The sequence below is a fragment of the Erythrolamprus reginae genome, chromosome 2 (genome assembly GCF_031021105.1).
Source record: "Erythrolamprus reginae isolate rEryReg1 chromosome 2, rEryReg1.hap1, whole genome shotgun sequence".
NCBI lineage: Eukaryota > Metazoa > Chordata > Lepidosauria > Squamata > Dipsadidae > Erythrolamprus > Erythrolamprus reginae.
The window spans coordinates 16,451,478-16,478,591 of NC_091951.1; the positions used below are offsets into that span (position 1 = coordinate 16,451,478).

General features: G+C 41.6%; 1 protein-coding gene across 1 annotated transcript; it reads left to right on the plus strand.

Moving 5' to 3' along the window:
* Positions 1-8,304: 8,304 nt before the first annotated feature.
* On the plus strand, positions 8,305-25,725 carry LOC139158331 (vomeronasal type-2 receptor 26-like). The gene is made up of 5 exons (XM_070735636.1): positions 8,305-8,466; positions 9,040-9,852; positions 11,968-12,177; positions 15,460-15,586; positions 24,830-25,725. The coding sequence occupies exons 1-5, from the start codon at positions 8,305-8,307 to the stop codon at positions 25,723-25,725; spliced, it is 2,208 nt and encodes a 735-aa protein (XP_070591737.1).
* The last annotated feature ends 1,389 nt before the right edge of the window (positions 25,726-27,114 follow it).

Below are 27,114 nucleotides of genomic sequence, written 5' to 3' on the forward strand. Positions count from 1 at the left end.
GCTTTTCCTACCACCCGCCCACACTGCTCACCCATTTTGAGACTGTCAGAAATCACTACCCCTAAATCCTTTTCTTCTGAAGTTTTTGCTAACACAGAACTGCCAATGCAATACTCAGATTGAGGATTCCTTTTCCCCAAGTGCATTATTTTACATTTGGAAACATTAAACCTCATTTTCCAGTGCTTTGACCATTTATCTAGTAAAGCTAAATCATTTACCATATTACAGACCCCTCCAGGAATATCAACCCTATTGCACACTTTAGAGTCATCGGCAAATAGGCAAGCCTTCCCTACCAAACCTTCCCCTATGTCACTCACAAACATTAAAAAGAATAGGACCCAGAACAGACCCTTGTGGCACACCACTGGTAACCTGTCTCTGCTCAGAATACTCGCCATTAACAATAACTCTCTGATGTCTACGCTTCAGCCAGCTTGAAATCCACTGAACTATCCAGGGATTAAGTCAAATCTTCACTAATTTATCTATCAGCTCTTTATGTCGAACTGTATCAAAGGCTTTGCTGAAGTCCAGATAGGCAATATCCATGGCACCACCTTGATCCAACACCTTTGTGACATAGTCAAAGAAATCAATGAGATTAGTCTGACATGATTTGCCTTCAGTAAAGCCATGCTGATTTCGGTCCAATAAGTTATTGTTTTTTAGGTGCTGATTTATCCTCTTTTTGAGTAGAGTCTCCATTATTTTAACTATAACTGATGTCAAACTAACTGGCCTGTAGTTACCAGCTTCTTCTCTACTGCCCTTCTTGTGGATAGGCACAACAGTGGCCATTCTCCAATCCTCAGGAACATCTCCTTTTAACAGGGATTGGTTAAACAAATCAGTCAGGAGTTAGCAATGACAGATCTGAGTTCTTTACATTATAAAGGCACTCCAATATGCGTTCTAAAAGATTTGTCTGCTGAGACGTTCCAGGTAAGAAACCAAATGAGACCTATTGCAAATCAACTATTTCAGAATGGAGTTCGCTTTACCTGGAAATACCCAGCAATAATAATGGGTTTTAAAGATTCCAAAATTCTCCAAGCAAGATCATTGGATGAGGGGAAGAAACTGCTTTAGCAACTGGGGTTTGATTTGGATTTAAATCTACAGGCATCATCAGGGAAGGAGAAAACTGCAGCAGAAGGAGGAAGAGAAAACGAAGACCCGATTCGAGACCTGTTTACAGCTCAGCCAATTTGCACAGCAGATAAAGAAAAAGATGAAAAAATTGCAGCCCTACAAAAGGAGCTGGCATTACTCTAGGAAAGAGAAAAAAAGAAGAATCCAGAATTACGCGTCAAAAGAGAAAATAAAAACTGAACTGTTAATATGGTATTATTATTTCCTTTACTGTCTTTAAAGGGGAAAGGTGGGGGTGGGTTCCCCATTGGAATGCAAATCCAGGGGTGCCTCTTGGATAAACGAAAATTATTTTCATTGCCTCCCCCTTGGGGGGGCGCAGGGGAAGGGGCACTAGGGTGGGGGTTCAAGACAATTAACAAAGACTTTTCCACTAGGCTCTGTTTTGCAGAAGGGGGAAACACATTCAAAAGTATGTATAATGGATGAAAGGATTTTAATGTCATTAAATGTGAATGGAATGACGTCGCAGAAAAAATGTTATACAATTATGAAATTGGCCAGGGATAGTAGAGTTGATTTTTTGTTTTTATCAGAAACTCATAAAGGAAGGAAAAGATCAGATAAATTAGTTAATAATAGTGACTGGAATTAGATTTATGAATCTAGGGGAAACACAAAAAGTAGAGGAGTTGCAATTCTAATAAACCAAAGAGTCCCATTCGAATTAATTCATATTAAAAGTGATAAAGATGGTAGAATGTTATTCATTAAGGTGAAAATAAATAATAAGGTAATAACCTTAGCAGTAATTTATGCTCCAAATGCAAATACAAATGCAAATACAAAGCAATTCATAATAAATGTAAAACGTAAGTTAGATAATTTCGCAAAAGGCATAGTGATCCTTGCAGGTGATTTTAAATTGGAATTAAGAACTCTGGGGTGGATGCCATCTGGACCCATTGCCTTATTTATCTTTAATCATTCAAGTTCTTATAAGACATCGGCTTCTAAGATCACTGGAGCTGAATCCGTTCAGCTGGAAGCAATGCTATATCCCTCTATAGTATTATTTTGTAAGGTGTCTTTTGAGAAAACTGTACAGAAGTAGCTACTGAAATGGTCAGCGATCTCCTTATTCCCATCAATGCATGTATTATTCCCAATACTAAGCTTCGTGATGCCGCAGTTTTTCTTCTTCCTATCACTAATATATCGGAAGAAGGTTTTATCCCCCTTCTTTACAGATTTGGCAATTTCTTCCTCTTTTGAGGCTTTAGCAGCATATATTATCTGTTTCGCCTCCTTCTCTCTCATTTTATACACCTCTCTATCAGCTATACTTCCAGACTCTTTATACCTCCTATAGGCAGCCCTTTTTTCATTGACTATAGCCCTTACATCATTGCTAAACCATAGCAGTTTCTTCTTCCTTTTACCTTTAGTTATTTGCCTTACATACAGTCCTGTGGCTTTTAAGATGGTCTTTTTTAATACAGTCCACTGGATGCTCGCTCCTGCCATTTTATCCCTCTCCTTTAATTCATTATTTAAATATTCTCCCATTGCATTAAAATTTGTTTTTCTGAAATCCAATACTTTGGTTGCAGTATAGGATTGCTCACAATCAGTTTTTACATCAAACTACAAACATAGATGGTCACTGTAACCTAAATTTTCTCCCACCTTGACCTCTGAAACCCAATTCCCATTCATAAAAACTAAATCTAGAATATTCTCCCCTCTAGTTGGTGTCTTAACCAGCTGTGCCAAAGCTGCTCCTGTAAAGGCCTCTACTATATTCTTACTTTTGCATGTAAGGGCACTGGGGATATTCCAGTCAACATCAGGCATGTTGAAATCACTCATAACCACAATATCTCCCTTTACTGCCATTTGGGTAATTTCATCCACCAAATAATACATAATAATATTCATAATAATAGTTCGTGATTGGTAATAGTTGATGAAATAGTATAAAATAAGTATAGATAGATAATTTATGGGGGACAGTAATTATATTATACTGTAGATTGGTATAAGTTTGGATTGTAAGATAAAAATGCAAATTGAAGTTTAATACACACTTGGTATTATTAAAGATTTTAGATTTGTATGCCGCCCCATGCCCAGTCAATGAAGCGGTGGAAGTGATGTGCCGGTGCCTGGAGGCTGTTGGGGCCTGGATGGGTGTCAACAGACTCAAGCTCAACCCGGATAAGACGGAGTGGCTGTGGGTTTTGCCTCCCAAGGACAATTCCATCTGTCCGTCCATTACCCTGGGGGGGGAATTATTGACCCCCTCAGAGAGGGTCCGCAACTTGGGCGTCCTCCTCGATCCACAGCTCACATTAGAACAACATCTTTCAGCTGTGGCGAGGGGGGCGTTTGCCCAGGTTTGCCTGGTGCACCAGTTGTGGCCCTATCTGGACCGGGACTCATTGCTCACAGTCACTCATGCCCTCATCACCTCGAGGTTCGACTACTGTAATGCTCTCTACATGGGGCTACCTTTGAAAAGTGTTCGGAAACTTCAGATCGTGCAAAATGCAGCTGCGAGAGCAGTCATGGGCCTACCTAGGTATGCCCATGTTTCACCATCACTCCGCAGTCTGCATTGGCTGCCGATCAATTTCCGGTCACAATTCAAAGTGTTGGTTATGACCTTTAAAGCCCTTCATGGCATCGGACCAGAATATCTCCGAGACCGCCTCCTGCCACACGAATCCCAGCGACCGATTAGGTCCCACTGAGTGGGCCTTCTCTGGGTCCCATCAACTAAACAATGTCGGTTGGCGGGCCCCAGGGGAAGAGCCTTCTCTGTGGCGGCACCGGCCCTCTGGAACCAACTCCCCCTGGAGATTAGAACTGCCCCTGCTCTTCCTGCCTTCCGTAAACTCCTTAAAACCCACCTTTGCCGCCAGGCATGGGGGAACTGAAACATCTCCCCCTGGGCACGTTTAATTTATGCATGGTATGTCTGTGTGTGTATCTGTTAGCATATGGGGTTTTTAAATATTTAAATATTTTAAATTTGTCTGATTGCTTATGATTTGTTTCTACATGTTGTGAGCCGCCCCGAGTCTTCGGAGAGGGGCGGCATACAAATCTAAGTAATAAATAAATAAATAATAATAAATAAAATCTAAATAAAAAAATAAATAAATAAAGGGAAATAGAACAGAACAACAAAAAAAAAGTAAGAAATAAGGTATATGAAAACCCATGAATCTGAATAACTATTATTTCCCTTCATCTTATAAAAGACTTAAATTTGAGATGATATTTAAAGAAAGTATTATGTATTAACATTGGAATATAAATGATACAAGTAAAATGTATGTTATGATATAACTCAAAATATTTAATGTGAAAACCGAAGTTAATATTTAATATTCTTTATCAAATTATGTAATCAAATGTTGATTTGTTATGGGGTATTTATTTAGTTATAGTAGAAATAGGGGTTAAGAAAAATGAAGAATAAATAAAAATTCAATGAAGAGGAGGAAGCACTACAGCTTAAACTTAAGAAGCTGGAGAAACAATAAATGGTGGAGAAATTAAGCTTCAGTGGTTAATTTGGTATAATAACCTGAAATTAATTGGTGGGCTACCCAGATGATGGAAATTGATTTTTTTCTCAGTAGAGGTAGCACTAGGGAAAGAATGCATAACTATAATATGATAGTAGGTTGATATCTTTAAAAATACAGAATAATAGTCATAGAATGATATAAAGAAATAATAATTTTAGGATTCATTCATTCATTCATTCATTCAACTTCTATACTGCCCAATCCCGAAAAAACTCAGGATGGGGCACTGTTAGAATAAAAGTGAGGAAGAAAATTTCAATCTGTCAACTATGGGGAGGGAATTATTGATCCCTTCAGAGAGAGTTCGCAACTAGGGCGTCCTCCTCGATTCACAGCTAACATTGGAACACCATCTCTCCGCTGTGGCAAGGAGGGCGTTTGCCCAGGTTCGCCTGGTGCACCAGTTGCGACCCTACTTGGACAGGGAGTCATTGCTCACAGTCGCTCATGCCCTTATCACCTCGAGGTTCGATTACTGCAACTCTCTCTACATGGGGCTACCTTTGAAAAGTGTTCAGAAACTTCAGATCGTGCAGAATGTGGCCGCGAGAGCTATCGAGAGCTATCCCTGGAATAATATCTACATCTTATCTTGAAAACAGGATAGAGGGAGGGGAATGGATGACTCAGGAGAACCAAACCAGAAAGCAAATTATTAACTGTCCAATCAGGATGTTGTGAGTTTAATTCTAGGTAGAGGCAGGGGGTTGGACTAGATGACCTGCAATGTCCCTTCCAACTCTGTTAATCTGTTTCCAGCTACTGTTATTTATTTGTTCACTAATTGCTGACTTTTTTCCAAAGTTGCTTGTTCATACATCTCACAAATGGATTTTGTATGAGTCAAAAATATAATTTGGCCTTTTAAAATCAGATTCGCCCACGTTTCTGCAACACTCCGTGGCCTGCACTGGCTGCCGATCAGTTTCCGGTCACAATTCAAAGTGTTGGTAATGACCTTTAAAGCCCTACATGGCATTGGACCAGAATACCCCTGGAACTGCCTTCTACCGTACGAATCCCAGCGGCCGATAAGGTCCCACAGAGTTGGCCTTCTCCGGGTCCCGTCGACCAAACAATGTCATTTGGCAGGCCCCAGGGCCTCTGGAATCTTCTCTGTGGCAGCCCCGGCCCTCTGGAATCAACTCCCCCCAGAGATTAGAACGGCCCCCACCCTCCTTGTCTTTCGCAAGTTACTCAAGACCCACCTATATCGCCAGCCAAGGGGGAACTAAGACATCTCCCCCAGGTTTTTTATATTTCATGCTTGGTGTGTATTTGTTGTATGGTTTTAACTGTTGGGGTTTTTATATATTTTTATTATTAGATTTGTCCCATTATTATACTGTTTTTGTTACTGTTGTGAGCTGCCCCGAGTCTTCGGAGAGGGGTGGCATACAAGTCTAATAAATTATTATTATTATTATTATTATTATTATTATTATTATTATTATTATTATTATTATTATATTATAATTATAATTATTATAATTATAATATTATTATTATTATTATTATTATTATTATTATTATTATGAGTAAGGAGGAGAAGCACTCAAGAGAAGGTAAAAGAGGGAGGAAGAGGAAGTAGGAAGTGAAGAGAGAAGAGAGGACAGAGAAGTGGAATAGAGCACGAAGAGGGAGAGAAGGTAGATGGATGGAGGGAAAGAAGAGAGGGAAAGGAGTAAGAAAGTAGGAAGAGGAGAGAAAAGTAGAGGTGGGGAGACCGAAAGACAGACTGAAGAAATGGAATGGAAAATTGGTGGATATTGGTTTATGACTTTGATTTAAAATGTCTGCATATATATATCACTGATTATCTCAAGGTATGTGTACATTGATATATGGATGGAATTTGTGGAGAAAAATAAAAAAAATCCAACATCCTCCCCCCCAAATAAATATACATTGGTCTTGTTTGCAAGATTTTATTGCATTTCATGGGATGCATAAGTGAAATTTAACAAGATGAAGAGAAAACTAAGTGGGATTCATAATTGTCTACAGACTGATCAGCAAATTCCTCTAGACCAGTGATGGCAAACCTATGGCATGGGTGACACAGGTGGCACACGGAGCCATATATGAGGGCACGCAAGGCATTGCTTTATGTCAGCTCCAGCGCACTAGTCAGCTGATTTTGGTATTTCTTTTCAGCCATTTTCGCTCTCCCCAAGCTTCAGGAAGCCTCCTAAACCCTGGGGATGTTAAAAAAACAGACAACGAGCCTACTGGAAGTCCATAGGCTTCAGTGAGGCTTGTGCACATGTGTTGGGTGCATGCATTACATTATGGGTGTGGGCACGCATGCACATACTATTGCATGCACACACACCCTTTTGGCACTTGAGCCAAAAAAGGTTCACTATCACTGCTTTAGACAAAAACCCTAACTAAATCCATATTAATATGTTATTAATCATGGCCATGTTGAATGTGTTTCTTAATTTGAATTTTCTAAAAGAGTTTTATTGGATAGATCTGGTGTCAAATTCTCCATTGGCCTGTCTTCAAATTTTTAAGCCACATCTGTTACTATTCCCTTTGGCCACCTGCGTATTGACTCGTTCAGAGTTCAGTGACTCTGCTCTTACTTGCAATTATCCAAATCATATTGATTTTTGTCTTGTGTATGTTAGTACACTAGAGAGGTTCCTGCAGGTGCCTCAGAAAAGACTCAATCAACAGCACATGTCATGTTGCTGGTGCTTGTACTTCTGCTTGTTTTGTGGCCACAGACAGACTGTGGGATGCTCAAAGCCAAATGCCTCCTAACTCTCGAGCATCGTGAAGTGCACCCAAGGAATCATTACAAGCCAGGAGATTACTTCATTGGTGGCATAATCTCTACCACAAAAGCTAAAACTCATTCATTCCTGTTTAATAGATGTCCTTCAGCAAATGTGTACTCGTAAGTCAATTTTTTCTGCAATGCACGAGAGCTAATACATTTCCTATGAATGTCTATAGTCTCAGCCCTTCAAAAACACAAATTGTTTCCCCCTTGATCTGTTTTTGTAACTTATTCTCTTATTCTATCTTTGGGCTTCTATTGCAAGCTGTCAAATATCAGAACCCAATCAAAGATTTGTCCACTTTCCTTTCCATTCTATGACCAGATCTAGAATGCAGTCACAGAGGAATAGACTGATCTCTTCCTTCTACCTCATCCTTGAGCTGACCATCTTGTAGTTATCTGGGTATATCATCTACATTTATTAAGATTAAGGAAACCACCACCATGTATCCAAAATATCTTGAAGACCAATGCATGAATCTGAAGTGGTATCAGGGTAATCAATGGGGAGAGTGCCTTTAAAATAATGCATTTTTATTGTCTTTAATTTTTTTCCTATGATAATAGTTTGGAATGTTGCAAACAGTTTGGAAGAATAACTGATTGAATAGGTTAAAAGTATTGTGGAAGAATAGTTAAATGTTATTTTCATCAATACTGTATGTTAATACCTGCAGACGTGGGCGCAAACGTTTTTGGAAATTTCTGTCATTCCTTTTTGCAATTGAGGACATCAACCAGAACAGCTATATCTTACCCAACATCACCTTGGGTTATAATATCTATGAAACTTTCTTCAAAGTAGAAATGACTCCAGATGCTTTGCTGGATCTCCTTTCAGATGGTGAAGCCAGTGTTCCCAACTACAGGTGTGGAAGGCAGAGAAACACAGTGGCTGTGCTGGAAGAAGCTGAGACTGGCATCTCCATCCAGATTTCAAATATGTTGAGCACCTACAAAATCCCTCAGGTGTGTCTTTCTTAGGGAGACAAATTCAGTCATGAAATTTTCAATCAGAGCTCCTCTTCTATAAATTAAAAGCAGAGTTTGATCATAGAAATGAGAGCAAATGCATTTTGCTTGTTAAAAATAAAATCCCACCAGCTTCCTTTCCTTTCAAACCCGTTACACTTTTGTTTCTAAGATCCTGAGAGATAAACTCTGTTTCCTTTCTTCAATCCAATGGTCCCATCTGAAGGAGTCCAGTACCCAGGAATGGTCAAGCTGCTCCTCCATTTCAGGTGGACCTTGGATGGCCTGGTTGCTCCTGAAATTGACCGGGGGGGGGGGAGGTTCATGAGGACAATGTCTTCTTTAATGACAAGGAATGCCGTTTGTGCAATTCAATATCCAAGCTTTTAACTAAATTCGTATGACATAGTTTCAAAATTCAAAGTGTATTACAACTGCAGAAAAAGCAACATTTGTGTTCATGGTTTGGAGTCCAGTTCATTCCAGACAGGAAGATTTATTATTAGGAAATGAGAGGAAATACATTTTGCTTATTTCATTTAATGTTCCACAATCTTCCATTCCTTTCAGATCAGTTACAGTTTTGTTTCCCAGATTCTAAAGGATAAAACTCAGTTTCCTTTCTTTTACCCGATGCTCCCTGCTGAAGGAGTCCAGTATCCAGGGATTGTCCAACTGCTATTCCATTTCAGATGGAACTTGGTTGGTCTGATTGCTCCAGAAACTGACCAGGGGGAGAGGTTCATGAGGACAATGTCCTCTTTGATGTTAAGCAATGGCATTTGTGCAGTTATACAGAAAACATTTCCATTAAATGCACTTAATATAATTTTTATACTTGAAAAATATTTCAAGTGGAGACATGTCAATGTCTTTGTTTATGGTTCAGAGATTAATTCATTCCAGGCAGGAATAATGATTGTACAAGAAGCATTTCAAAGAATTCAAGGACCGATTGCAGGAAAAGTCTGGATCACCACAGCTCACTGGGATCTGAATCCTGAGATGATGTATAATAGCTTTTCCTTGAAATATTTTAGCGCCATTTTTTCCTTTCCGATACGGAAAAGGAACTGTGCAAACTACGAGGATTTACTTGACTTTCGCCTACCCCTAAGTTATATTACGCGGAACTCATTTACATGTTCATCCATTAAAGATGATATTTCAGTGAAAGTCTGGAAGCGATGCAGACAGAGAGAACACCTGATGACTCTGAAGAAAGAGGATATTGATCGGGTCATGACTCTGGATAGCCATCTCATTTACAACACCATCTGGGCTGTGGGAAGGATCTTAAATTCAGCTTATGTATCTTTATTCAAGAGAACACTGAGGAACAGAGGTATGAAAGTTGAAGCTCCAAAGCTAAAGGCTTGGCAGGTATTTTTCTTTTCAGACATGTTTTCTTTGTAGGTGGGAATGTTTTGGTTACTTCTTCCCAAAAACTAAATTATCCTAAAATTCAAATTTATTCAAATCATTTTCATTCCCTTTGATATTTGTTTGTGCAATATTTCTGCTTGTAATTGTTGTCATAATATTTCAACCTCTTAGTTGTTCAGTCATGCTTCCATCTCATTCAGTGAAATATCTTTTAATAATTCCTTTATTGGCCAAAATATTATACTGTGTCCATGCCTCTTTTCTTTGGTATTTCTCTATCCTGTGTCTCAGAGAAACCCATTCAATCCTTTTTTCAAACTCTAATACCTCTGCTCAGCAATCCCTATCAATGGGCTTATCTTCTTTTCAATGACTTCCTTTATCTGGAGCCTCTCTCTTTTCCTTGGTTATCAGCAACTTTATTCTTTTGCTAAAATTGTCATGTTCCAGTAGAGTTGGGGTGTAGGATTGGCAGGCCTAAGCAAGTGGCAGCACATAGCCAACTTTTCCTGGATTGGGAGGTTTAGCTGGTTGAAGCTTGTTTGTTAACAATTATTTAGAATTTGATGCTAATGCTAATGATGCTTTAAAAAGTGATCATATACTGTATTAAGCAGCTGGCAGTTTGGAGAGCCAGCACAAAGAATATTTGTCATTACTGGCAATGAAAATTTAAACCCAAAATCTCTTAAATTGTCTATGATAGTTTAATATTTTTCTCAATGTATTGTACAAAAGGAAGTCAAACAATTCACTTTAAACAGTGGTCCTTTATAATGAAGCAATTCGAAGGGGAGGCAAGACTTGGGTCCCAAGAAAGACAGCCAAAATTTTAGAGGTTTCCTATCATACCAAAGACTGGGAGCAATTTAAAAGAGGAAGCATTTGTGTACAAAACAATATACACAACTTATTTATTTATTTATTTATTTATTTGTTTCTTTATCAAAATGTGTACAAGATAATAGGCATGGTGTAAATATAAACGAAAGCAAGTAGATATAGGTAAATTTAGACAATATGACAGTAAGACAGGGACGGTAGGCACGATGGTGCACCTATACATGCCCTTTACAGACCTCTTAGGAATGGGGTGAGGTCAACTGTAGACATCTAAGGTTAAAATTTTTGGGGTTGGGGGAAGAAACCAGAGTCAGGTAGTGCATTCCATGCATTGACCACTCTATTGCTGAAATGGTACTTTCTGCAATCGAGTTTTGAGCAGTTTACATATATTGTCATGTTCCTTCTAATACATAAGGCTGTTGGTATGATGTTACTGAGGACCTTTTCTCTGCTATCAGCATTTTTGACGTGTTAACTGGAACAGAATATTAGAGCATTACTAAGAAGGAGCGAACCCATGTTTGCACCTTATATCAAGGGAGACAATCAGATAATGTTCTCCAATCACTGAAAGGAATGTTTTTAGCATGGAGAGAGATATTGTGAACCTTTAGATCCTCAGTTATACTTCTCAAACTACAAAGAAAGATAGGATAAGTGAAATATGATCTACCTCACTGGGACAATTGATACAACAAAAGAGAAAAATCACACAATATCCCTTAAGTTAAAGAAAAATCTGAATGGTTGATTTTTTAAAAACGTAATAATTTTAACTGAAAAAAGAAGTAGTTGTTTGCTCTTAAAGGAATTTTTTATTTATGATACCCATCTGATTGTTCATAAGCATTGCTGTGTTAAAGCAATGGGAACTAGGACATGACTAGAAACATAGAAACATAGAAGTGTGACGGCAGAAAAAGACCTCATGGTCCATCTAGTCTGCCCTTATACTATTTTCTGTATTTTATCTTAGGATGGATATATGTTTATCCCAGGCATGTTTAAATTCAGTTACTGTGGATTTATCTACCACGTCTGCTGGAAGTTTGTTCCAAGGGTCTAGATGTAAAAACTCTTGCCTTTTGCAATCACAATACTAATCTACAGCTGTTATTCCTGTGCTTATTGATACACACCTAAACACATTGGAAACTGATAATAGAACCTGATTTTGAACTGAAGGAGAGAAATATTCAGACGTACGAATCTTTTCAAAGAACTGTTGATACACTTTCTAAACTCTTCTTTTCTTTTCCATTCCAGCTTCACTCCTTTGTTCAAAGCTCTGAGTTTCACAATAATTCTATAGAAGGGGTATATTTGGATGAAAAAGGAGATCTGACAGTTGACCTGGACATTGTGAACTGGGTCATTTTTCCCAATAAATCTTACAAGAGATTGAAATCTGGGAGATTAGAAAAACAGGCATCTCAGAATGTTAAAGTTATCATCGACCAGAAGACTATTCCACAGGTGGAGATGCTGAACAAGGTGGGAGAGCAAGCTAACATTTCAACGGGGAGGGAGGGGGAATTAGGGGCAGCTCTGTATAATATATTTTAGAATCTAAGTACAACAACTATACAAATAACAATTATATTGTGGAAGGATACAATATGTACAACACCATATGCCTGCTCTTTTTAATCTTTGTATTATAATAAAAAATTATTATTATTTTTTTTTAAAGAATAGCCAGCACTCCAGAAGATAGGCTCAAGATGCAGGAGGATCTTGACAAACATGAACTTTGGGCCCTACCTAACAAATGAAAATCAATGCACAGAGAGAAAGGTTTTGCATTTAGGCAACAAAAACCAAATGCACAAGTAGAGAATAGATGGTGCCTGGCTCAACAGTAGTAACTGTGAAAGGGCTCTTGGAGTCCTAGTGGACAATCATTTAAATAGAATCCAGAAGTGTGCTGCAGGTTACAAAAAAAGCCAGAACAGTCCTAGGCTGCATTAATAGAGGGATAAAATCAAGATTGCATGATGTATTAATATCACTTTATAATGTCTTGGTAAGAGCACACTTAGAATATTGCATCCAGTTTTGATCACAATATAAAAAAGAAAGAGTGTAGAGAAGGGCAACAAAGATGATTAGGGGACTGAAGGATAAAACATAGGAAGAACAGTTGTAGGAATTGAGTATGCCTAGTTTAATGAAAAGAAGGACTGGGAGGATCATAATAGTAGTGTTCCAATGTCTAAGGGGCTGCCACAAAGAAGGAATCAAGCTATATTCTCCAAAGCACCTGAAGGCAAGACAAGAAACAATGGATGGAAACTAATCAAGGAGAGAACCAGTTTAGAACAAGGAAAAAAATCCTGAAAGTTAGAACAATTAATCAGTTGAATGATTTGTCTCAGGAAGTTGTGGATGCTCTAACACTCTAACCTTTAAGAAGAGGTTTGTCTGAAATGGTATAAGGCAGTGATGGGGAATCTCTTTTGTGTCACATGCCAAAAGGGTATGTGTGCACACCAGTGCATGCCCACACCCATGTCCTCCCACCATGCATATGCACCCCCCGTGCATGTGCAGTCTCCCCCCACTGACCCCATGCATGCTTACAACTGACTCCTGAAGCCTGGAGACAGCAAAAACAAAGTTCCAGGTGGCCCGTTTGGCCATTTTTCACCATCCCCAGGCTTCAGAGGCTTCCCTGAAGCCTGGAGAGAATGAAAATGGCCGAAAAGAAGGGTGAAAATCAGCTGGCCAGTGTGTGCATGCATGCTGGAGCTGACATAGGGAAACGCCTTACATGCCTTCCAATATGACTCCACGGGCTACCTATGGCATGCATGCCATAGGTTTACCATCACAGGTGTAGGATTTCCTGCCTGTGCAGGGGGTTGGACTAAAAGATTTCCAAGATTCCTTCCAACTCTGTCATTTAGCCAGTTAGCTTGACATCAGTTGTAGTTAAAATAATGGAGACTCTACTCAAAAAGAGGATAAATCAGCACCTTAAAAACAATAACTTATTGGACCCAAATCAGCATGGCTTTACTGAAGGCAAATCATGTCAGACTAATCTCATTGATTTCTTTGACTATGTCACAAAGGTGTTGGATCAAGGTGGTGCCGTGGATATTGCCTACCTGGACTTCAGCAAAGCCTTTGATACGGTTCCACATAAAGAGCTGATAGATAAATTAGTGAAGATTGGACTTAATCCCTGGATAGTTCAATGGATTTGCAGCTGGCTGAAGCGTAGACATCAGAGAGTTATTGTTAATGGCGAGTATTCTGAGCAGAGGCAGGTTACAAGCGGTGTGCCACAAGGGTCTGTTCTGGGTCCCATTCTTTTTAATATGTTTGTGAGTGACATAGGGGAAGGTTTGGTAGGGAAGGTTTGCCTATTTGCTGTTGACTCTAAAGTGTGCAGTAGGGTTGATAGTCCTGGAGGAGTCTATAATATGGCAAATGATTTAGCTTTACTAGATAAATGGTCAAAGCAATGGAAACTGCAGTTTAATGTTTCCAAATGTAAAAGAATGCACTTGGGGAAAAGGAATCCTCAATCTGAGTATTGTATTGGCAGTTCTGTGTTAGCAAAAACTTCAGAAGAAAAGGATTTAGGGGTAGTGATTTCTGACAGTCTCAAAATGGGTGAACAGTGCAGTCAGGCGGTAGGGAAATCAAGTAGGATGCTTGGCTGCATAGCTAGAGGTATAATAAGCAGGAAGAGGGAGATTATGATCCCGCTATATAGAGTGCTGGTGAGACCACATTTGGAATACTGTGTTCAGTTCTGGAGACCTCACCTACAAAAAGATATTGACAAAATTGAACGGGTCCAAAGATGGGCTACAAGAATGGTGGAAGGTCTTAAGCATAAAACATATCAGGAAAGACTTAATGAACTCAATCTGTATAGTCTGGAGGACAGAAGGAAAAGGTGGGACATGATCGAAACATTTAAATATGTTAAAGGGTTAAATAAGATCCAGGAGGGAAGTGTTTTTAATAGGAAAGTGAACACAAGAACAAGGGGACACAATCTGAAGTTAGTTGGGGGAAAGATCAAAAGCAACATGAGAAAATATTATTTTACTGAAAGAGTAGTTGATCCTTGGAACAAACTTCCAGCAGACGTGGTAGATAAATCCACAGTAACTGAATTTAAACATGCCTGGGATAAACATATATCCATCCTAAGAAAATAGTATAAGGGCAGACTAGGTGGACCATGAGGTCTTTTTCTGCCGTGAGACTTCTATGTTTCTATGTCATTCCGTAAATATTAATTTTATTCCATAGAATAAAGATAGCCACAACAGGAGTACACTTTTGGGATAGGTGAGGAGATTGTTTTCAGTAACTCTTCCTGATAGTTGATCAGATTTTCCAGAGTGAAAACTTCTTTAGTGGATATTTTACATTGGCCATGACAAATATACTCACTTTTCATACAAACAGTTTACTGATTCTATGCAGTAGGGGAGTAGATTGAGCTAGACATGCAAGTTATATTGCTTACTTAGTCAAAGAAAAGAGTCCCTCCAAATTTCCCTGATGAATTTATTGTCTAAATTTAAAATGAAAGTTTAAATTTGTATTGCATATAAAACATCAAAATGGAAGAGAAATAGAGAAGGAATGTAGTTGAATCCATTTGATCCACATTTGTTATTGGCTTCTAATAAGTCACATATGTATCTTGAGCTTCTGATCACCACCACTTTCTTCCTTTGCCATTTTTCTGAAAATAATTTTCTGAACATTTTCCTACTTTATCCTCAGCCCTTGCCTCTTTCCAAATGTGTGGAAAGCTGTCGTCCTGGATTCATGAAAGTAGTTCAGGAAGGGAATCCCATCTGCTGCTACGACTGTCATCCTTGTGCAGAAGGAACCATCTCCACCATAGAAGGTGAGTGACTCCAATGAAAAGGTGCAGACATTTTGGATAACAGTAGACCCTAATATTTTCCATGAAATGATGATGATATACACATTTTAAATCTTGGTTTTAAAAAGGTAATGTCTTTTAAAATGTATAATTATTTTATGGAGACTGATAACAATTATTTATTTCTTTTATTTATTTATTTATTATTTAGATTTGTATGCCGCCCCTCTCCGCAGACTCGGGGCGGCTCACAGCAAGATACAACAATTCATAACAAATCCAAATATAATTTAAAATATTTTTAAAAAAGAACCCCATTTTACTAACAAACACATACAAAAACATACCATGCATACATTGTACATGCCCGGGGGAGGTGTTTCAGTTCCCCCATGCCTGACGACAAAGGTGGGTTTTAAGGAGTTTACGGAAGGCAGGGAGAGTAGGGGCAGTTCTAATCTCTGGGGGGAGTTGGTTCCAGAGAGTCGGGGCCACCACAGAGAAGACTCTTCCCCTGGGGCCCGCCAACCGGCATTGTTTAGTTGATGGGACCCGGAGAAGGCCCACTCTGTGGGACCTAATCGGTCGCTGGGATTCGTGTGGCAGAAGGCGGTCTCGGAGATATTCCGGTCCAGTGCCATGAAGGGCTTTAAAGGTCATAACCAACACTTTGAATTGTGACCGGAAATTGATCGGCAGCCAATGCAGACTGCGGATTAATATGGGAATTCAAATCATGAGAATACTAAGAAAAAGAAGATCAATGGGGGCTTGACAAGAATAGAATAGAATAGAACAGAATAGAACAGAACAGGCCAAGTGTGATTATACACACAAGGAATATGTCTTGGTGCATGTGCTCTCAGTGTACATAAAAATAAAATATAAGTTCATCAAGAATCATAAGGTATGACACTTAATGATAGTCCGGGCACATGTAAGCAATCCAATCAATATAAATTGTAAGGATACAAGCAACATAGTTACAATCATACAGTAATTTGTAGGAGATGGATGATGGGAATGATGAGAAGACTAATAGCAGTGTAGACTTAGTAAACAGTTTGACAGAGTTGAGGGAATTATTTGTTTAGCAGAGAGATGGGTTTGGGGGAAAACTGTTCTTGTGTCTAGCTGTTCTGGTGTGCAGTGTTCTATAGTGTCATTTTGAGGGTAGGAGTTGAAGCAGTTTGTATCCAGGATGTGAGGGGTGTGTAAATATTTTCACACTCCTCTTTTTCAATCAAGCAATATACAGATCCTCAATGGCGGCACAGGCGATGGTCCATGTTGCCCATCGCTGTCGCAACTGCCAACCAGACACAAGTGGCTGGTCTTCTATTGGGGCAATTTGAGCTTTCTGAGTTGGCGCAGAAAGAGCATTTTTTGTTGTGCTTTTTTGATGATGTTTTTGATATTAGGTGTCCATTTTAGATCTTGCGATATGGTCAAACCTAGGAATTTGAATGTCTCTACTGTGTTATCAAGTATTGTAAGAAGTTTCTCTTAAAATCTACCACCATTTCTATGGTTTTGAGTGTATACAATTCCAGATTGTTACGGTCGCACCACAAGGTTAGTCGTTCAACCTCCCATATGTACCAGGATTCATCATTGTCTCAAATGAGTCCAATCACCCTTGCATCATCTGCGAACGTCAGCAATTTAACAGATGGATTGTTAGAGATGCAGTCACGGATATAGAGAGAGGTGATAAGAGCATACACCCTTGGTGGGGTGCTAACTGTACAAGTATCTGATGTGATTCTGCTTAGCTTCCCCTGCTGCTTCCTGTTTGTTAAGAAGCTTATGATATACTTACAAATGTGATTAAGTATGGCTAGCTGGTTCAGCTTAGTTAGAAGAGTGTCTGCAATGATGGCATTGAATGCTGAACTAAAGCCTACAAAGAGAACTCTTGCGTAGGTCCTTGGAGATTCAAGATATTGTAGGATGTAGTGCAGAGCCACGTTAACAGCATTATCTGTTGATCTGTTTGCTCAGTATGCAAATTGCAGGGAGTCTAACAGTGGATCCATGATGGTTTTCAAGAGGGACATCAATGGTTTTTCAAAGGTTTTCATAATTACATCTGTTAGAGCAACTGGTCTGTATTAGTTCAGTTCCTTGATGTTGGGCTTATTCAGCACTGGGATGATAGTAGAGTATTTGAAGCAAGAAGGAATATAGCACATCTCTAGCAATTTATTGAAGATTCAGGTAAAGATTGGGGCCAAAAAATCAGCACAGACTTTTAAGCAAGAAAGAGTTATCTTAGTCTGGGCCTGGTGTTTTCCTGGCTTTTGTCTGTGAAATATGAAGTCTTGGCTTTAGTTTCCTTTCAAACCTGCAGTAAAACACAATCAGGTCATCTGCCAGTTGCTGATATCCTTCAGCCTGGAAAGGCCATTTGCTGTATCCAGTGATATTTTTAAGAGTTTTTTTTAATTTTGTTTTTTCAAGTACGTATTGGTAGTATACAAAGATATAATAATATATATACAGTGAACCCTCGATCATCGATTTTTAGCGAAGTAGCGGTGCGGAAGTAAAAACACCATCTGCGCGTGCGCAGATGGTGTTTTTGCTTCCACTGCCGCCCGCCCTTCGCCCGCCCACCTCGTTGCTCGCGCCTGGGGTGCGCGCGCACGGTGGGGACTCCCTAGCTCCGCTTCCCAGCTGGGGAGCGGAGCTGCGATGTCCCCAAGCGCGCGGGCACCGCCCGCCCGCCCACGCTGTTGCTGGGGCCGCTTCCCAGCTGGGGAGCCGAGCTAGGGAGTCCCCACCGCGCGCGCGTTGCTGGGGAAAGCGCGCGCGCTTGGGGACATCGCAGCTCCGCTCCCCAGCTGGGAAGCGGAGCTAGGGAGTCCCCAAGCCCGCGCGCTTTCCCCAGCAACGCGCGCGCGGTGGGGACTCCCTAGCTCGGCTCCCCAGCTGGGGAGCGGAGCTGCGATGTCCCCAAGCGCGCGGGCACCGCCCGCCCGCCCACGCTGTTGCTGGGGCCGCTTCCCAGCTGGGGAGCCGAGCTGGGGTGTCCCCGCGCGTGACGCCCGCCCGCCCACGCCGTTGCTCGCGACGCCGCTGGGGTCTTACGGGGGCAAGAGGGGGAAGACCCAGGGAAGCCTCTGCCCGGCGGGGAAACTCCACCATCTACGCATGCGTGGAAGGGCACGCATGCGCAGATGGTGGAGTTTACTTCCGGGTTGAAAACTCACGAAATAGCCCTTTCGCGATACTTGAAGACGCGAAACTCGAGGGTTCACTGTATATACATGATACTAGTAAAAGAGAAATATTAGGATAGGGGACGGAAACCATTCTGGTGCACTTATGCATGCCCCTACTGACTCTTAGGAATTGGGAAACGTCAACACTGGATAGTCTCAGGGTAAAGTTTTGGGGGTTAGGTGATGATACTACAGAGTCTGGTAGTAACTTCCAAGCATCAACTACTCAGTTACTAAAGTCGTATTTCCGGAAGTTGAGTTTAGAGCGGTTTACTTTGTATCTATTGGGTTCTCGTGTGTTGTTGCGGTTGAAGCTTAAGCAGTCATTGACAGGAAGGCCATTGTAGCAGATGATTTTATGGGCTAGGCTTAGGTCGTGTTTAAGACAACGTAGTTCTAAGCTTTCTAAACCTAGGATTGTAAGTCTAGTTGCGTAGGGTATTCAGCTGCGAGTGGAGGAGCGGAGGGCTCTTCTAATAAAGTTTCTCTGGACATTTTCTACAGTGTTTATGTCCAAAATGTGGTGTGGGTTCCAGACAGATGAGCTGTATTCAAGGATTGGTCTGGCAAAAGTATTGTATGCTCTGGTTAGTAGTGTGAGATTACTGGAGCAGAAGCTTCGTAGGATTAGGTTTACGAATCTTGAAGCCTTTTTGGTGATGTTGTTGCAGTGGGCTTTGCACTTAGATCATTTGATATGAGTATTCCAAGGTCTTTTACAGAATGAGGGTTGTCTGTAAGGTCTTGTTTATTCAGCTTGTACTGTATTTGTTCTGATTCTTTTTGCCAATGTGTAGGACAGATCCTTTTTGGTTGAGATTTGGAGTTGCCAGATGTTTGACCATTCAGACACTAAGTCAAGGTCTTTCTGGAGAGTAGCTGTGTTATTGGTGGTTCTGCAAATTTTTGCCGGTTCATTTGTTGAGAACTGATTCTTTAGCTTTTCAGAGTAGCTTCTTTTTGCTGCTGGCCTCATACATAACATCTCATATACCTTCAATAAAAGTATATATATATATAGTATTGTCACTTAAAAGCAATAATAAAATAACCTACGTTACAATAAAATTTTAATTTTATTATTCAATTCATCTCAATCTTCCCTCTCTCCACTTCCCTATTTCTATCTGCAGTGGCTATTCCATCTCTAGTACCTACCCTCTCTCCCCTTTCCTACTACCATCTCTTCCTCCTTCCTTCTCTATCTCTCCTTCTACTCTCCCTCCTTTCTCTCCTTCTTTCCTACTTCCTCTTACGCCTTCTAAATCCTTCCACTTAACATCTGTGATTTGGTTGACATCAATGTTCCCTCTAATTTTTTTCCGGTGTGGGTGGAAAAGTATAGTGTCTGAGCGGCAGTCACTTTGGGACTGAGCGACATAAAAGTATAAATAAATAAATAAATAAATAAATAAATAAATAAATAAATAAATAAATAAATAAGTAAACAAACAAACAAATAAGAAAAAAAATCCCTTCTTTGTTATTAAAAGAAATTAATAATAAAACAAAACCAAAATCTATTACTATTAAAACTAAAACAACCAGCAAAACCAAAAACACAACTATTAATACACCCATGCTTTAAAATCTTCATTTCTTAAATATTTATTATAGTAATCTAGTAATACTATGAAAATCTACCTGAACACCAATGCATCAATTAATATATTTCCATAAATTATACTTTTCTATAATTTCATTCAATATTTCCAAGTTCAATCAATTTTCAGGCACTTGGCATTTACTATTATTAACTTACAGCAATCTTCTACATTTCCAAGTATATTTTAAATTCATAATGCAAACCCATAAAATCATACAGTACATATCACAAATCCCTTATTTATCATATGTATCTTTCATTAATTTTACCTATGTAATTCTATATAGTTCTAAAATTCTAATCCAATTTTTTAAAATTAATACATCCTAATATTAAACAATACCTAAATATATATTTTACTAATATTCCATAGTCAATCCATATTTAATCAATCATCCCTCCTCAAATTTCTACCACTGTTCTCATTTCTGGGTCTCTCTCCTGTCTCTCCCCCTTTTCTGTCTAACACCACGGAGAGGTCGCAAAGGCGCAATCCGGTCAAGAGCCTCCGCCGCAGCCCTATTCCAGGCCTACGCGAGAGACTCCGCCGAACTGTAGACGAGTGCGTCTGGAATAACCCCAAGCGCCGTCTGAAAGCCCTCTGGGTCCATCAGGCGTCTGGGGCGGAACATCTTCATTGGTTCCGCCTCCCTGCGGGGAAGGATTGGAGCCAGGAAGTCGAGCCATAGTAGAAAATGGTCTGACCATGACAAAGGCAATGCTTCTAAGCCCCTTAGTCTCAGACCATTACTCAGTTGCTCGGAAAGGAATACCATGTCAGGTGCGTGCCCTCCCTCGTGAGTCGGACCCTGTACTACTTGAGTCAGGTCCATGGCTGTCATGGTGGCCATGAACTCGGTGTTAGACCCCGTAGAGCCCCATGGTTCAACGAGGAGCTCCGGGAGTTGAAACGCCAAAAGAGACGTCTAGAGAAGCGATGGAGGAAGAGTACGTCTGAATCTGATCGAACACTTGTAAGAGCTTTTATTAAGACTTACAAAGTGGCGCTCAAGGCGGCAAGATGCGCGTACCATGCTGCCTTGATTGCATCAGCGGAATCCCGCCCGACCGCTCTGTTTAGGGTGACCCGCTCCCTTCTCAACCAGGGGGGAGTTGGGGAGCCCTTGCAGAGTAGTGCCGAGGATTTTAACACGTTTTTCGCTGATAAAGTCGCTCAGATCCGGGCCGACCTCGACTCCAATTGTAAAACAGAGTCGACTGACAACGAATCAGTCGAGGTGACTGGGGCACGTACTTGTCCACCTGTCTGGGAAGAGTTTGATCTGGTGACACCTGATGAACTGGACAAGGCCATTGGAGCTGTGAGTTCCACCACCTGTTTACTGGATCCGTGTCCCTCCTGGTTGGTTTCGGCCAGCAGGGAGGTGACACAGAGCTGGGCCCAGGAGATTACCAACGCTTCCTTGGGGAGGGGAGTTTTTCCAACACTCTATAAAGAAGCGCTCGTGCGCCCCCTCCTCAAGAAGCCCTCCCTGGACCCAGCCGTACTTAATAACTATTGTCCAGTCTCCAACCTTCCCTTTATGGGGAAGGTTGTTGAGAAGGTGGTGGCACTCCAGCTCCAGCGGTCCTTGGAAGAGGCCGATTATCTAGGTCCCCAGCAGTCGGGTTTTAGGCCCGGTTACAGCACGGAAACCGCTTTGGTCACGTGGATGGATGATCTCTGGCGGGCCCGGGGTTTATCCTCTGTCCTGGTGCTCCTTGACCTCTCAGCGGCTTTCGATACCATCGACCATGGTATCCTTCTGCACCGGCTGGAGGGGTTGGGGGTGGGAGGCACTGTCCTCCAGTGGTTCTCCTCCTACCTCTCTGGCCGGTTGCAGTCGGTGTTAGTGGGGGGTCAGAGGTCGGCTCCTAGGTCTCTCCCTTGTGGGGTGCCTCAGGGGTCGGTCCTCTCCCCCCTGCTATTTAACATCTACATGAAACCGCTGGGCGAGATCATCCAAGGACATGGGGTGAGGTATCATCAATATGCTGATGATACCCAGCTCTACATCTCCACCCCATGCCCAGTCAACGAAGCGGTGGAAGTGATGTGCCGGTGCCTGGAGGCTGTTGGGGCCTGGATGGGTGTCAACAGACTCAAACTCAGCCCGGATAAGACGGAGTGGCTGTGGGTTTTGCCTCCCAAGGACAATCCCACCTGTCCATCCATTACCCTGGGGGGGGAAATTATTGACCCCCTCAGAGAGGGTCCGCAACTTGGGCGTCATCCTCGATCCACAGCTCACATTAGAAAACCATCTCTCAGCTGTGGCGAGGGGGGCGTTTGCCCAGGTTCGCCTGGTGCACCAGTTGCGGCCCTATCTGGACCGGGACATATTGCTCACAGTCACTCATGCCCTCATAACCTCGAGGTTCGACTACTGTAATGCTCTCTACATGGGGCTACCTTTGAAAAGTGTTCGGAAACTTCGGATCGTGCAGAATGCAGCTGCGAGAGCAGTCATGGGCTTACCTAGGTATGCCCATATTTCACCATCACTCCACAGTCTGCATTGGCTGCCGATCAGTTTCCGGTCACAATTCAAAGTGTTGGTTATGACCTTTAAAGCCCTTCATGGCATTGGACCAGAATATCTCCGAGACCGCCTCCTGCCGCACGAATCCCAGCGACCGATTAGGTCCCACAGAGTGGGCCTTCTCCGGGTCCCGTCAACTAAACAATGTCGGTTGGCGGGCCCCAGGGGAAGAGCCTTCTCTGTGGCGGCACCGGCCCTCTGGAACCAGCTCCCCCCGGAGATTAGAACTGCCCCTACTCTTCCTGCCTTCCGTAAACTCCTTAAAACCCACCTTTGCCGTCAGGCATGGGGGAACTGAAACATCTCCCCCTGGGCATGTTTAATTTATACATGGTATGCTTGTGTGAGTGTCTGTTAGTATATGAGGTTTTTTAAATCTTCAAATATTTTAAATTTAGTCGGATTATTTATGATTTGTTCCACTTGTTGTGAGCCGCCCCGAGTCTTCGGAGAGGGGCGGCATACAAATCCAAAAAATAAATAAATAGATAAATTTGTTTCTCATTTCTCCCTCTTCTTCCCTTTTTCTCCCATTTCTTCCCTCTCTCACTTCTCTCTTTTTCCATCCCTGCCTCCTCTCCCCCGTGTGTGTGTGTTTGTGTGTGAACTCTTGAACCATTTCCAAAAACAGGTGAGGGCTGGGGGTTTTTTCTCTGTTATTATTTAAGTGCTTTTTACCACATGCTTTAAATCAAGAGTCACTTCTCTGTTTCTCTCTTTCCTGTCACTCTCTGCCTCAATCATTCTCATTTCTTTTTTTCCTCCCCTTTTTTCTATCATTTCTCTCTCTTCCTTCCACTCTTCTCTCTTGCTTTCTCTCTCTCTTGCTTTCTTCCTCTCTCACTCTCTTCCTTCTTCTCTCCTCTCTCTTTCTTGCTCTCTCACTCTCTCTTCCTTCCTCTCTTCTCCCTCTCTTGCTATCTCTTTCTCTTTCTCACTTTCTCTCTCCCGCTCTCCTTTCTATCTCACTCTGTCTGTTGCTCTCTCTCTCTCTTGTTCTTTCTGTTTTCTTTCTCTTATTCTCTCTCTTGCTATCTCTTTCTCTTGCTTTCTCTCTCCCCCCTCTTTCTCTCTCTTTCTCACTTTCTCTCTATCTCGCTCTGTCTGTTGCTCTCTCTTTTGTTCTCTCTTTCTCTCTCTTCTTCTTCTCTGTGGAGGCCGGCAAAGGTTTTTCTTAATTTAAATGTTCTGGGCGGGCTGGCAGGGGGATGGGGAGAACGTACGCACATGCGCCTGACATTTAAACTAACCTTCGCCGGCCTCCGCTGTAAGAATGCCTGCCCCACCTCTCCTGCAGCCCCCTCGCTGACAGCCGGGACGAAAGCGCTCTCGGCGAAGAGACTGTGAGAGGGTCGGGGCGAGCATTCCCAAAGCGCTCGGAGCAGCTAGCGGCTGGATCAGGAGGATGAGAAGCCGCAGCTGCCACCACTGCTGCAGCCACTGCTGCGGGAGGAGCTGCGCCCGAAGGAAGCCGGAGAGAGGGGCGGATCAGGTGGGCGGGGGGCAGCGACGAAAAGCCAGGGGCGTGAGGGGGCCGGAGGTGCTGGGGGGGCGGGGATGGACAACATTTAAAGTGACCTTGACCGGCCTCCGCACTTTTGTTGCTCCCCGCCCCCAACTCCAACGCCCAGCTCCTTGCGCAGCCTTGCAAAAGGGTGCGCGAGGGGTAGTTTTTGGCCGCACAGCCACATGGCCGCGCACCTTAGAGTGAACAGTGGTTGACATCTGTGACAAAAAGTGTAATAAAATCAGGTGTGACTCACTTAATAACTGCCATGTTTAAACAATGGAAACTCTAGTTCCATCTGTGAACCTAAACTGAGCCCTCCCTGTATGCACCTGATGCAACAACATGGTTTACAGTTGTTATTAATCTCACTCTTTTCAGATGCTGAAAAATGCACCAAATGTCCACCAGAAGAGTATCCAAATAACAACCAAGATGACTGTATTCCTAAGACTGAAACTTTTCTATCCTATCAAGAAAATCTGGGCATTGTCCTGGTTTCCCTTGCCCTGTTCCTGTCTTTGATAACAGGTTTCATCTTGGGAATTTTCATTAAATTCCAAGAAACTTTCATAGTCAAAGCCAACAATCGAGATCTCTCCTACGTCCTCCTCATATCCCTCTTGCTCTCCTTCTTGACCTCATTCCTGTTCATTGGCCCACCAAGGAGAGCTACTTGCCTTCTTCAACAAACAATTTTCAGCAACATCTTCTCAATTGCCATTTCTACTGTCTTGGCAAAAACAGTCATGGTAGTGTTAGCATTCTTGGCCACAAAACCAGGGAATAAAGTGCAGAGATGGTTAGGGAAGAGCTTGGCTAATTCCATCATACTTTCATGTTCTGGTATTCAAGTTGTTCTCTGCAGCATCTGGTTAGGCACTTCTCCCCCATTCTTTGAGTCAGATATGAACTCACAATCTGCAGAGATCATCCTGCAATGCAATGAAGGCTCTGTTGTCATGTTCTACCTTGCCCTTGGCTATATGGCCTTCCTGGCTCTCATCTGCTTCACAGTGGCTTTCTTGGCCAGGAAACTACCTGGGGCCTTCAATGAAGCCAAACTCATCACGTTCAGCATGCTAGTCTTCTGCAGTGTCTGGATAACCTTTGTACCAACCTACCTAAGCACCAAAGCGAAGTATATGGTGGCTGTACAGGTTTTTTCCATCTTGGCCTCCAGCGCTGGACTTCTGGGTTGCATCTTCATCCCCAAGTGCTATATTATTTTTTTAAGACCAGACCTGAATACAAAGCAATATTTATTTTCAAAATAAGATATGATTTGACTTACCACGTCTTTCCCAAAAAAATGCCAGTTAATTTCTTTCAAAGCATGATTGGCAGTCTAATGTTTCTTAAAAAGCACAAACACACACAAATACAAACTTGTTTTTCTTTTATTTTGCATCACAGTAGAAATAATCCACTAGGACAAATACATGTTCCCCATATACTAATTTATGTATGTACTAAACTGTGTTAGAAGTCTCCCCCCCCCCCAAATGTGTGCCATCCATTTGATTTTGAGAATGGACAACCACTTCCATAGAATGATATAGGATCTCCTTCTTGAGTAGGGGGTTGAACTAAAAACCTTCCATGGTCCCTGTTAGATCTGCATGGGAATAAGAATCGAGACATAGATCAGTTCAGCACCTTTACTGAGTTTCAATTTAAATTTGTTTAACCAATCCCTTTTAACAGATGTTCCTGATGGTTGGAGAATGGCCAGTGTTGTGCCTATCCACAAGAAGGGCAGTAGAGAAGAAGCTGGTAACTACAGGCCAGTTAGCTTGACATCAGTTATATTTAAAATGATGGAGACTCTACTCAAAAAAAAGATAAATCAGCACCTGAAAACCAATAATTTATTGGACCCAAACCAGCATGGCTTTACTGAGGGCAAATCATGTCAGACTAATCTCATTGATTTCTTTGACTATGTCACAAAGGTGTTGGATGAAGGTGGTGCCATGGATATTGCCTATCTGGACTTCAGCAAAGCTTTTGATATGGTTCCACATAAAGAGCTGATAGATAAATTAGTGAATATTGGATTCAATCCCTGGATAGTTCAGTGGATTTGCAGCTGACTGAAGCGTAGATATCAGAGGGTAGATATCAGGGGACAAGGATCTGTTCTGGGTCCTACTCTTTTTAATATCTTTGTGAGTGACATAGGGGAAGGTTTGGTAGGGAAGGTTTGTCCATTTGCTGTTGACTCTAAACTGTGCAATAGGGTTGATATTTTTCCAAATGTAAAATAATGCATTTCGGGAAAAGGAATCCTCAATCTGTAATATGGCAAATGATTTAGCTTTACTAGATAAGTGATCAAAGCAATGAAAACTGCAGTTTAATGTTTCCAAATGTAAAATAATGCACTTGGACAAAAGGAATCCTCAATCTGAGTATTGCATTGACAGTTCAGCGTTAGCAAAAACTTCAGAAGAGAAGGATTTAAGGGTATTGATTTTTGACACTCTCAAAATGGGTGAACAGTGCGGTCAGGCGGTAGGAAAAGCGAGTAGAATGCTTGTCTGCATAGCTAGATGTATAACAAGCAGAAACAGGGAGATTGTGATTTATTTATTCAATTTTTATGCCGCCCTTTTCCTTAGACTCAGGGTGGCTTACAACATGTTAGCAATAGCACTTTTTAA

Bases quoted from the DNA above. Each gene is read 5' to 3' on its own strand.
- LOC139158331 (XM_070735636.1), top strand. From the start codon at position 8,305: ATGACTCCAGATGCTTTGCTGGATCTCCTTTCAGATGGTGAAGCCAGT. The intron at 9,853-11,967 runs GTATTTTTCTTT...TTTCCATTCCAG, and splicing joins CAAAGCTAAAGGCTTGGCAG to CTTCACTCCTTTGTTCAAAG. The intron at 15,587-24,829 runs GTGAGTGACTCC...CACTCTTTTCAG, and splicing joins AACCATCTCCACCATAGAAG to ATGCTGAAAAATGCACCAAA.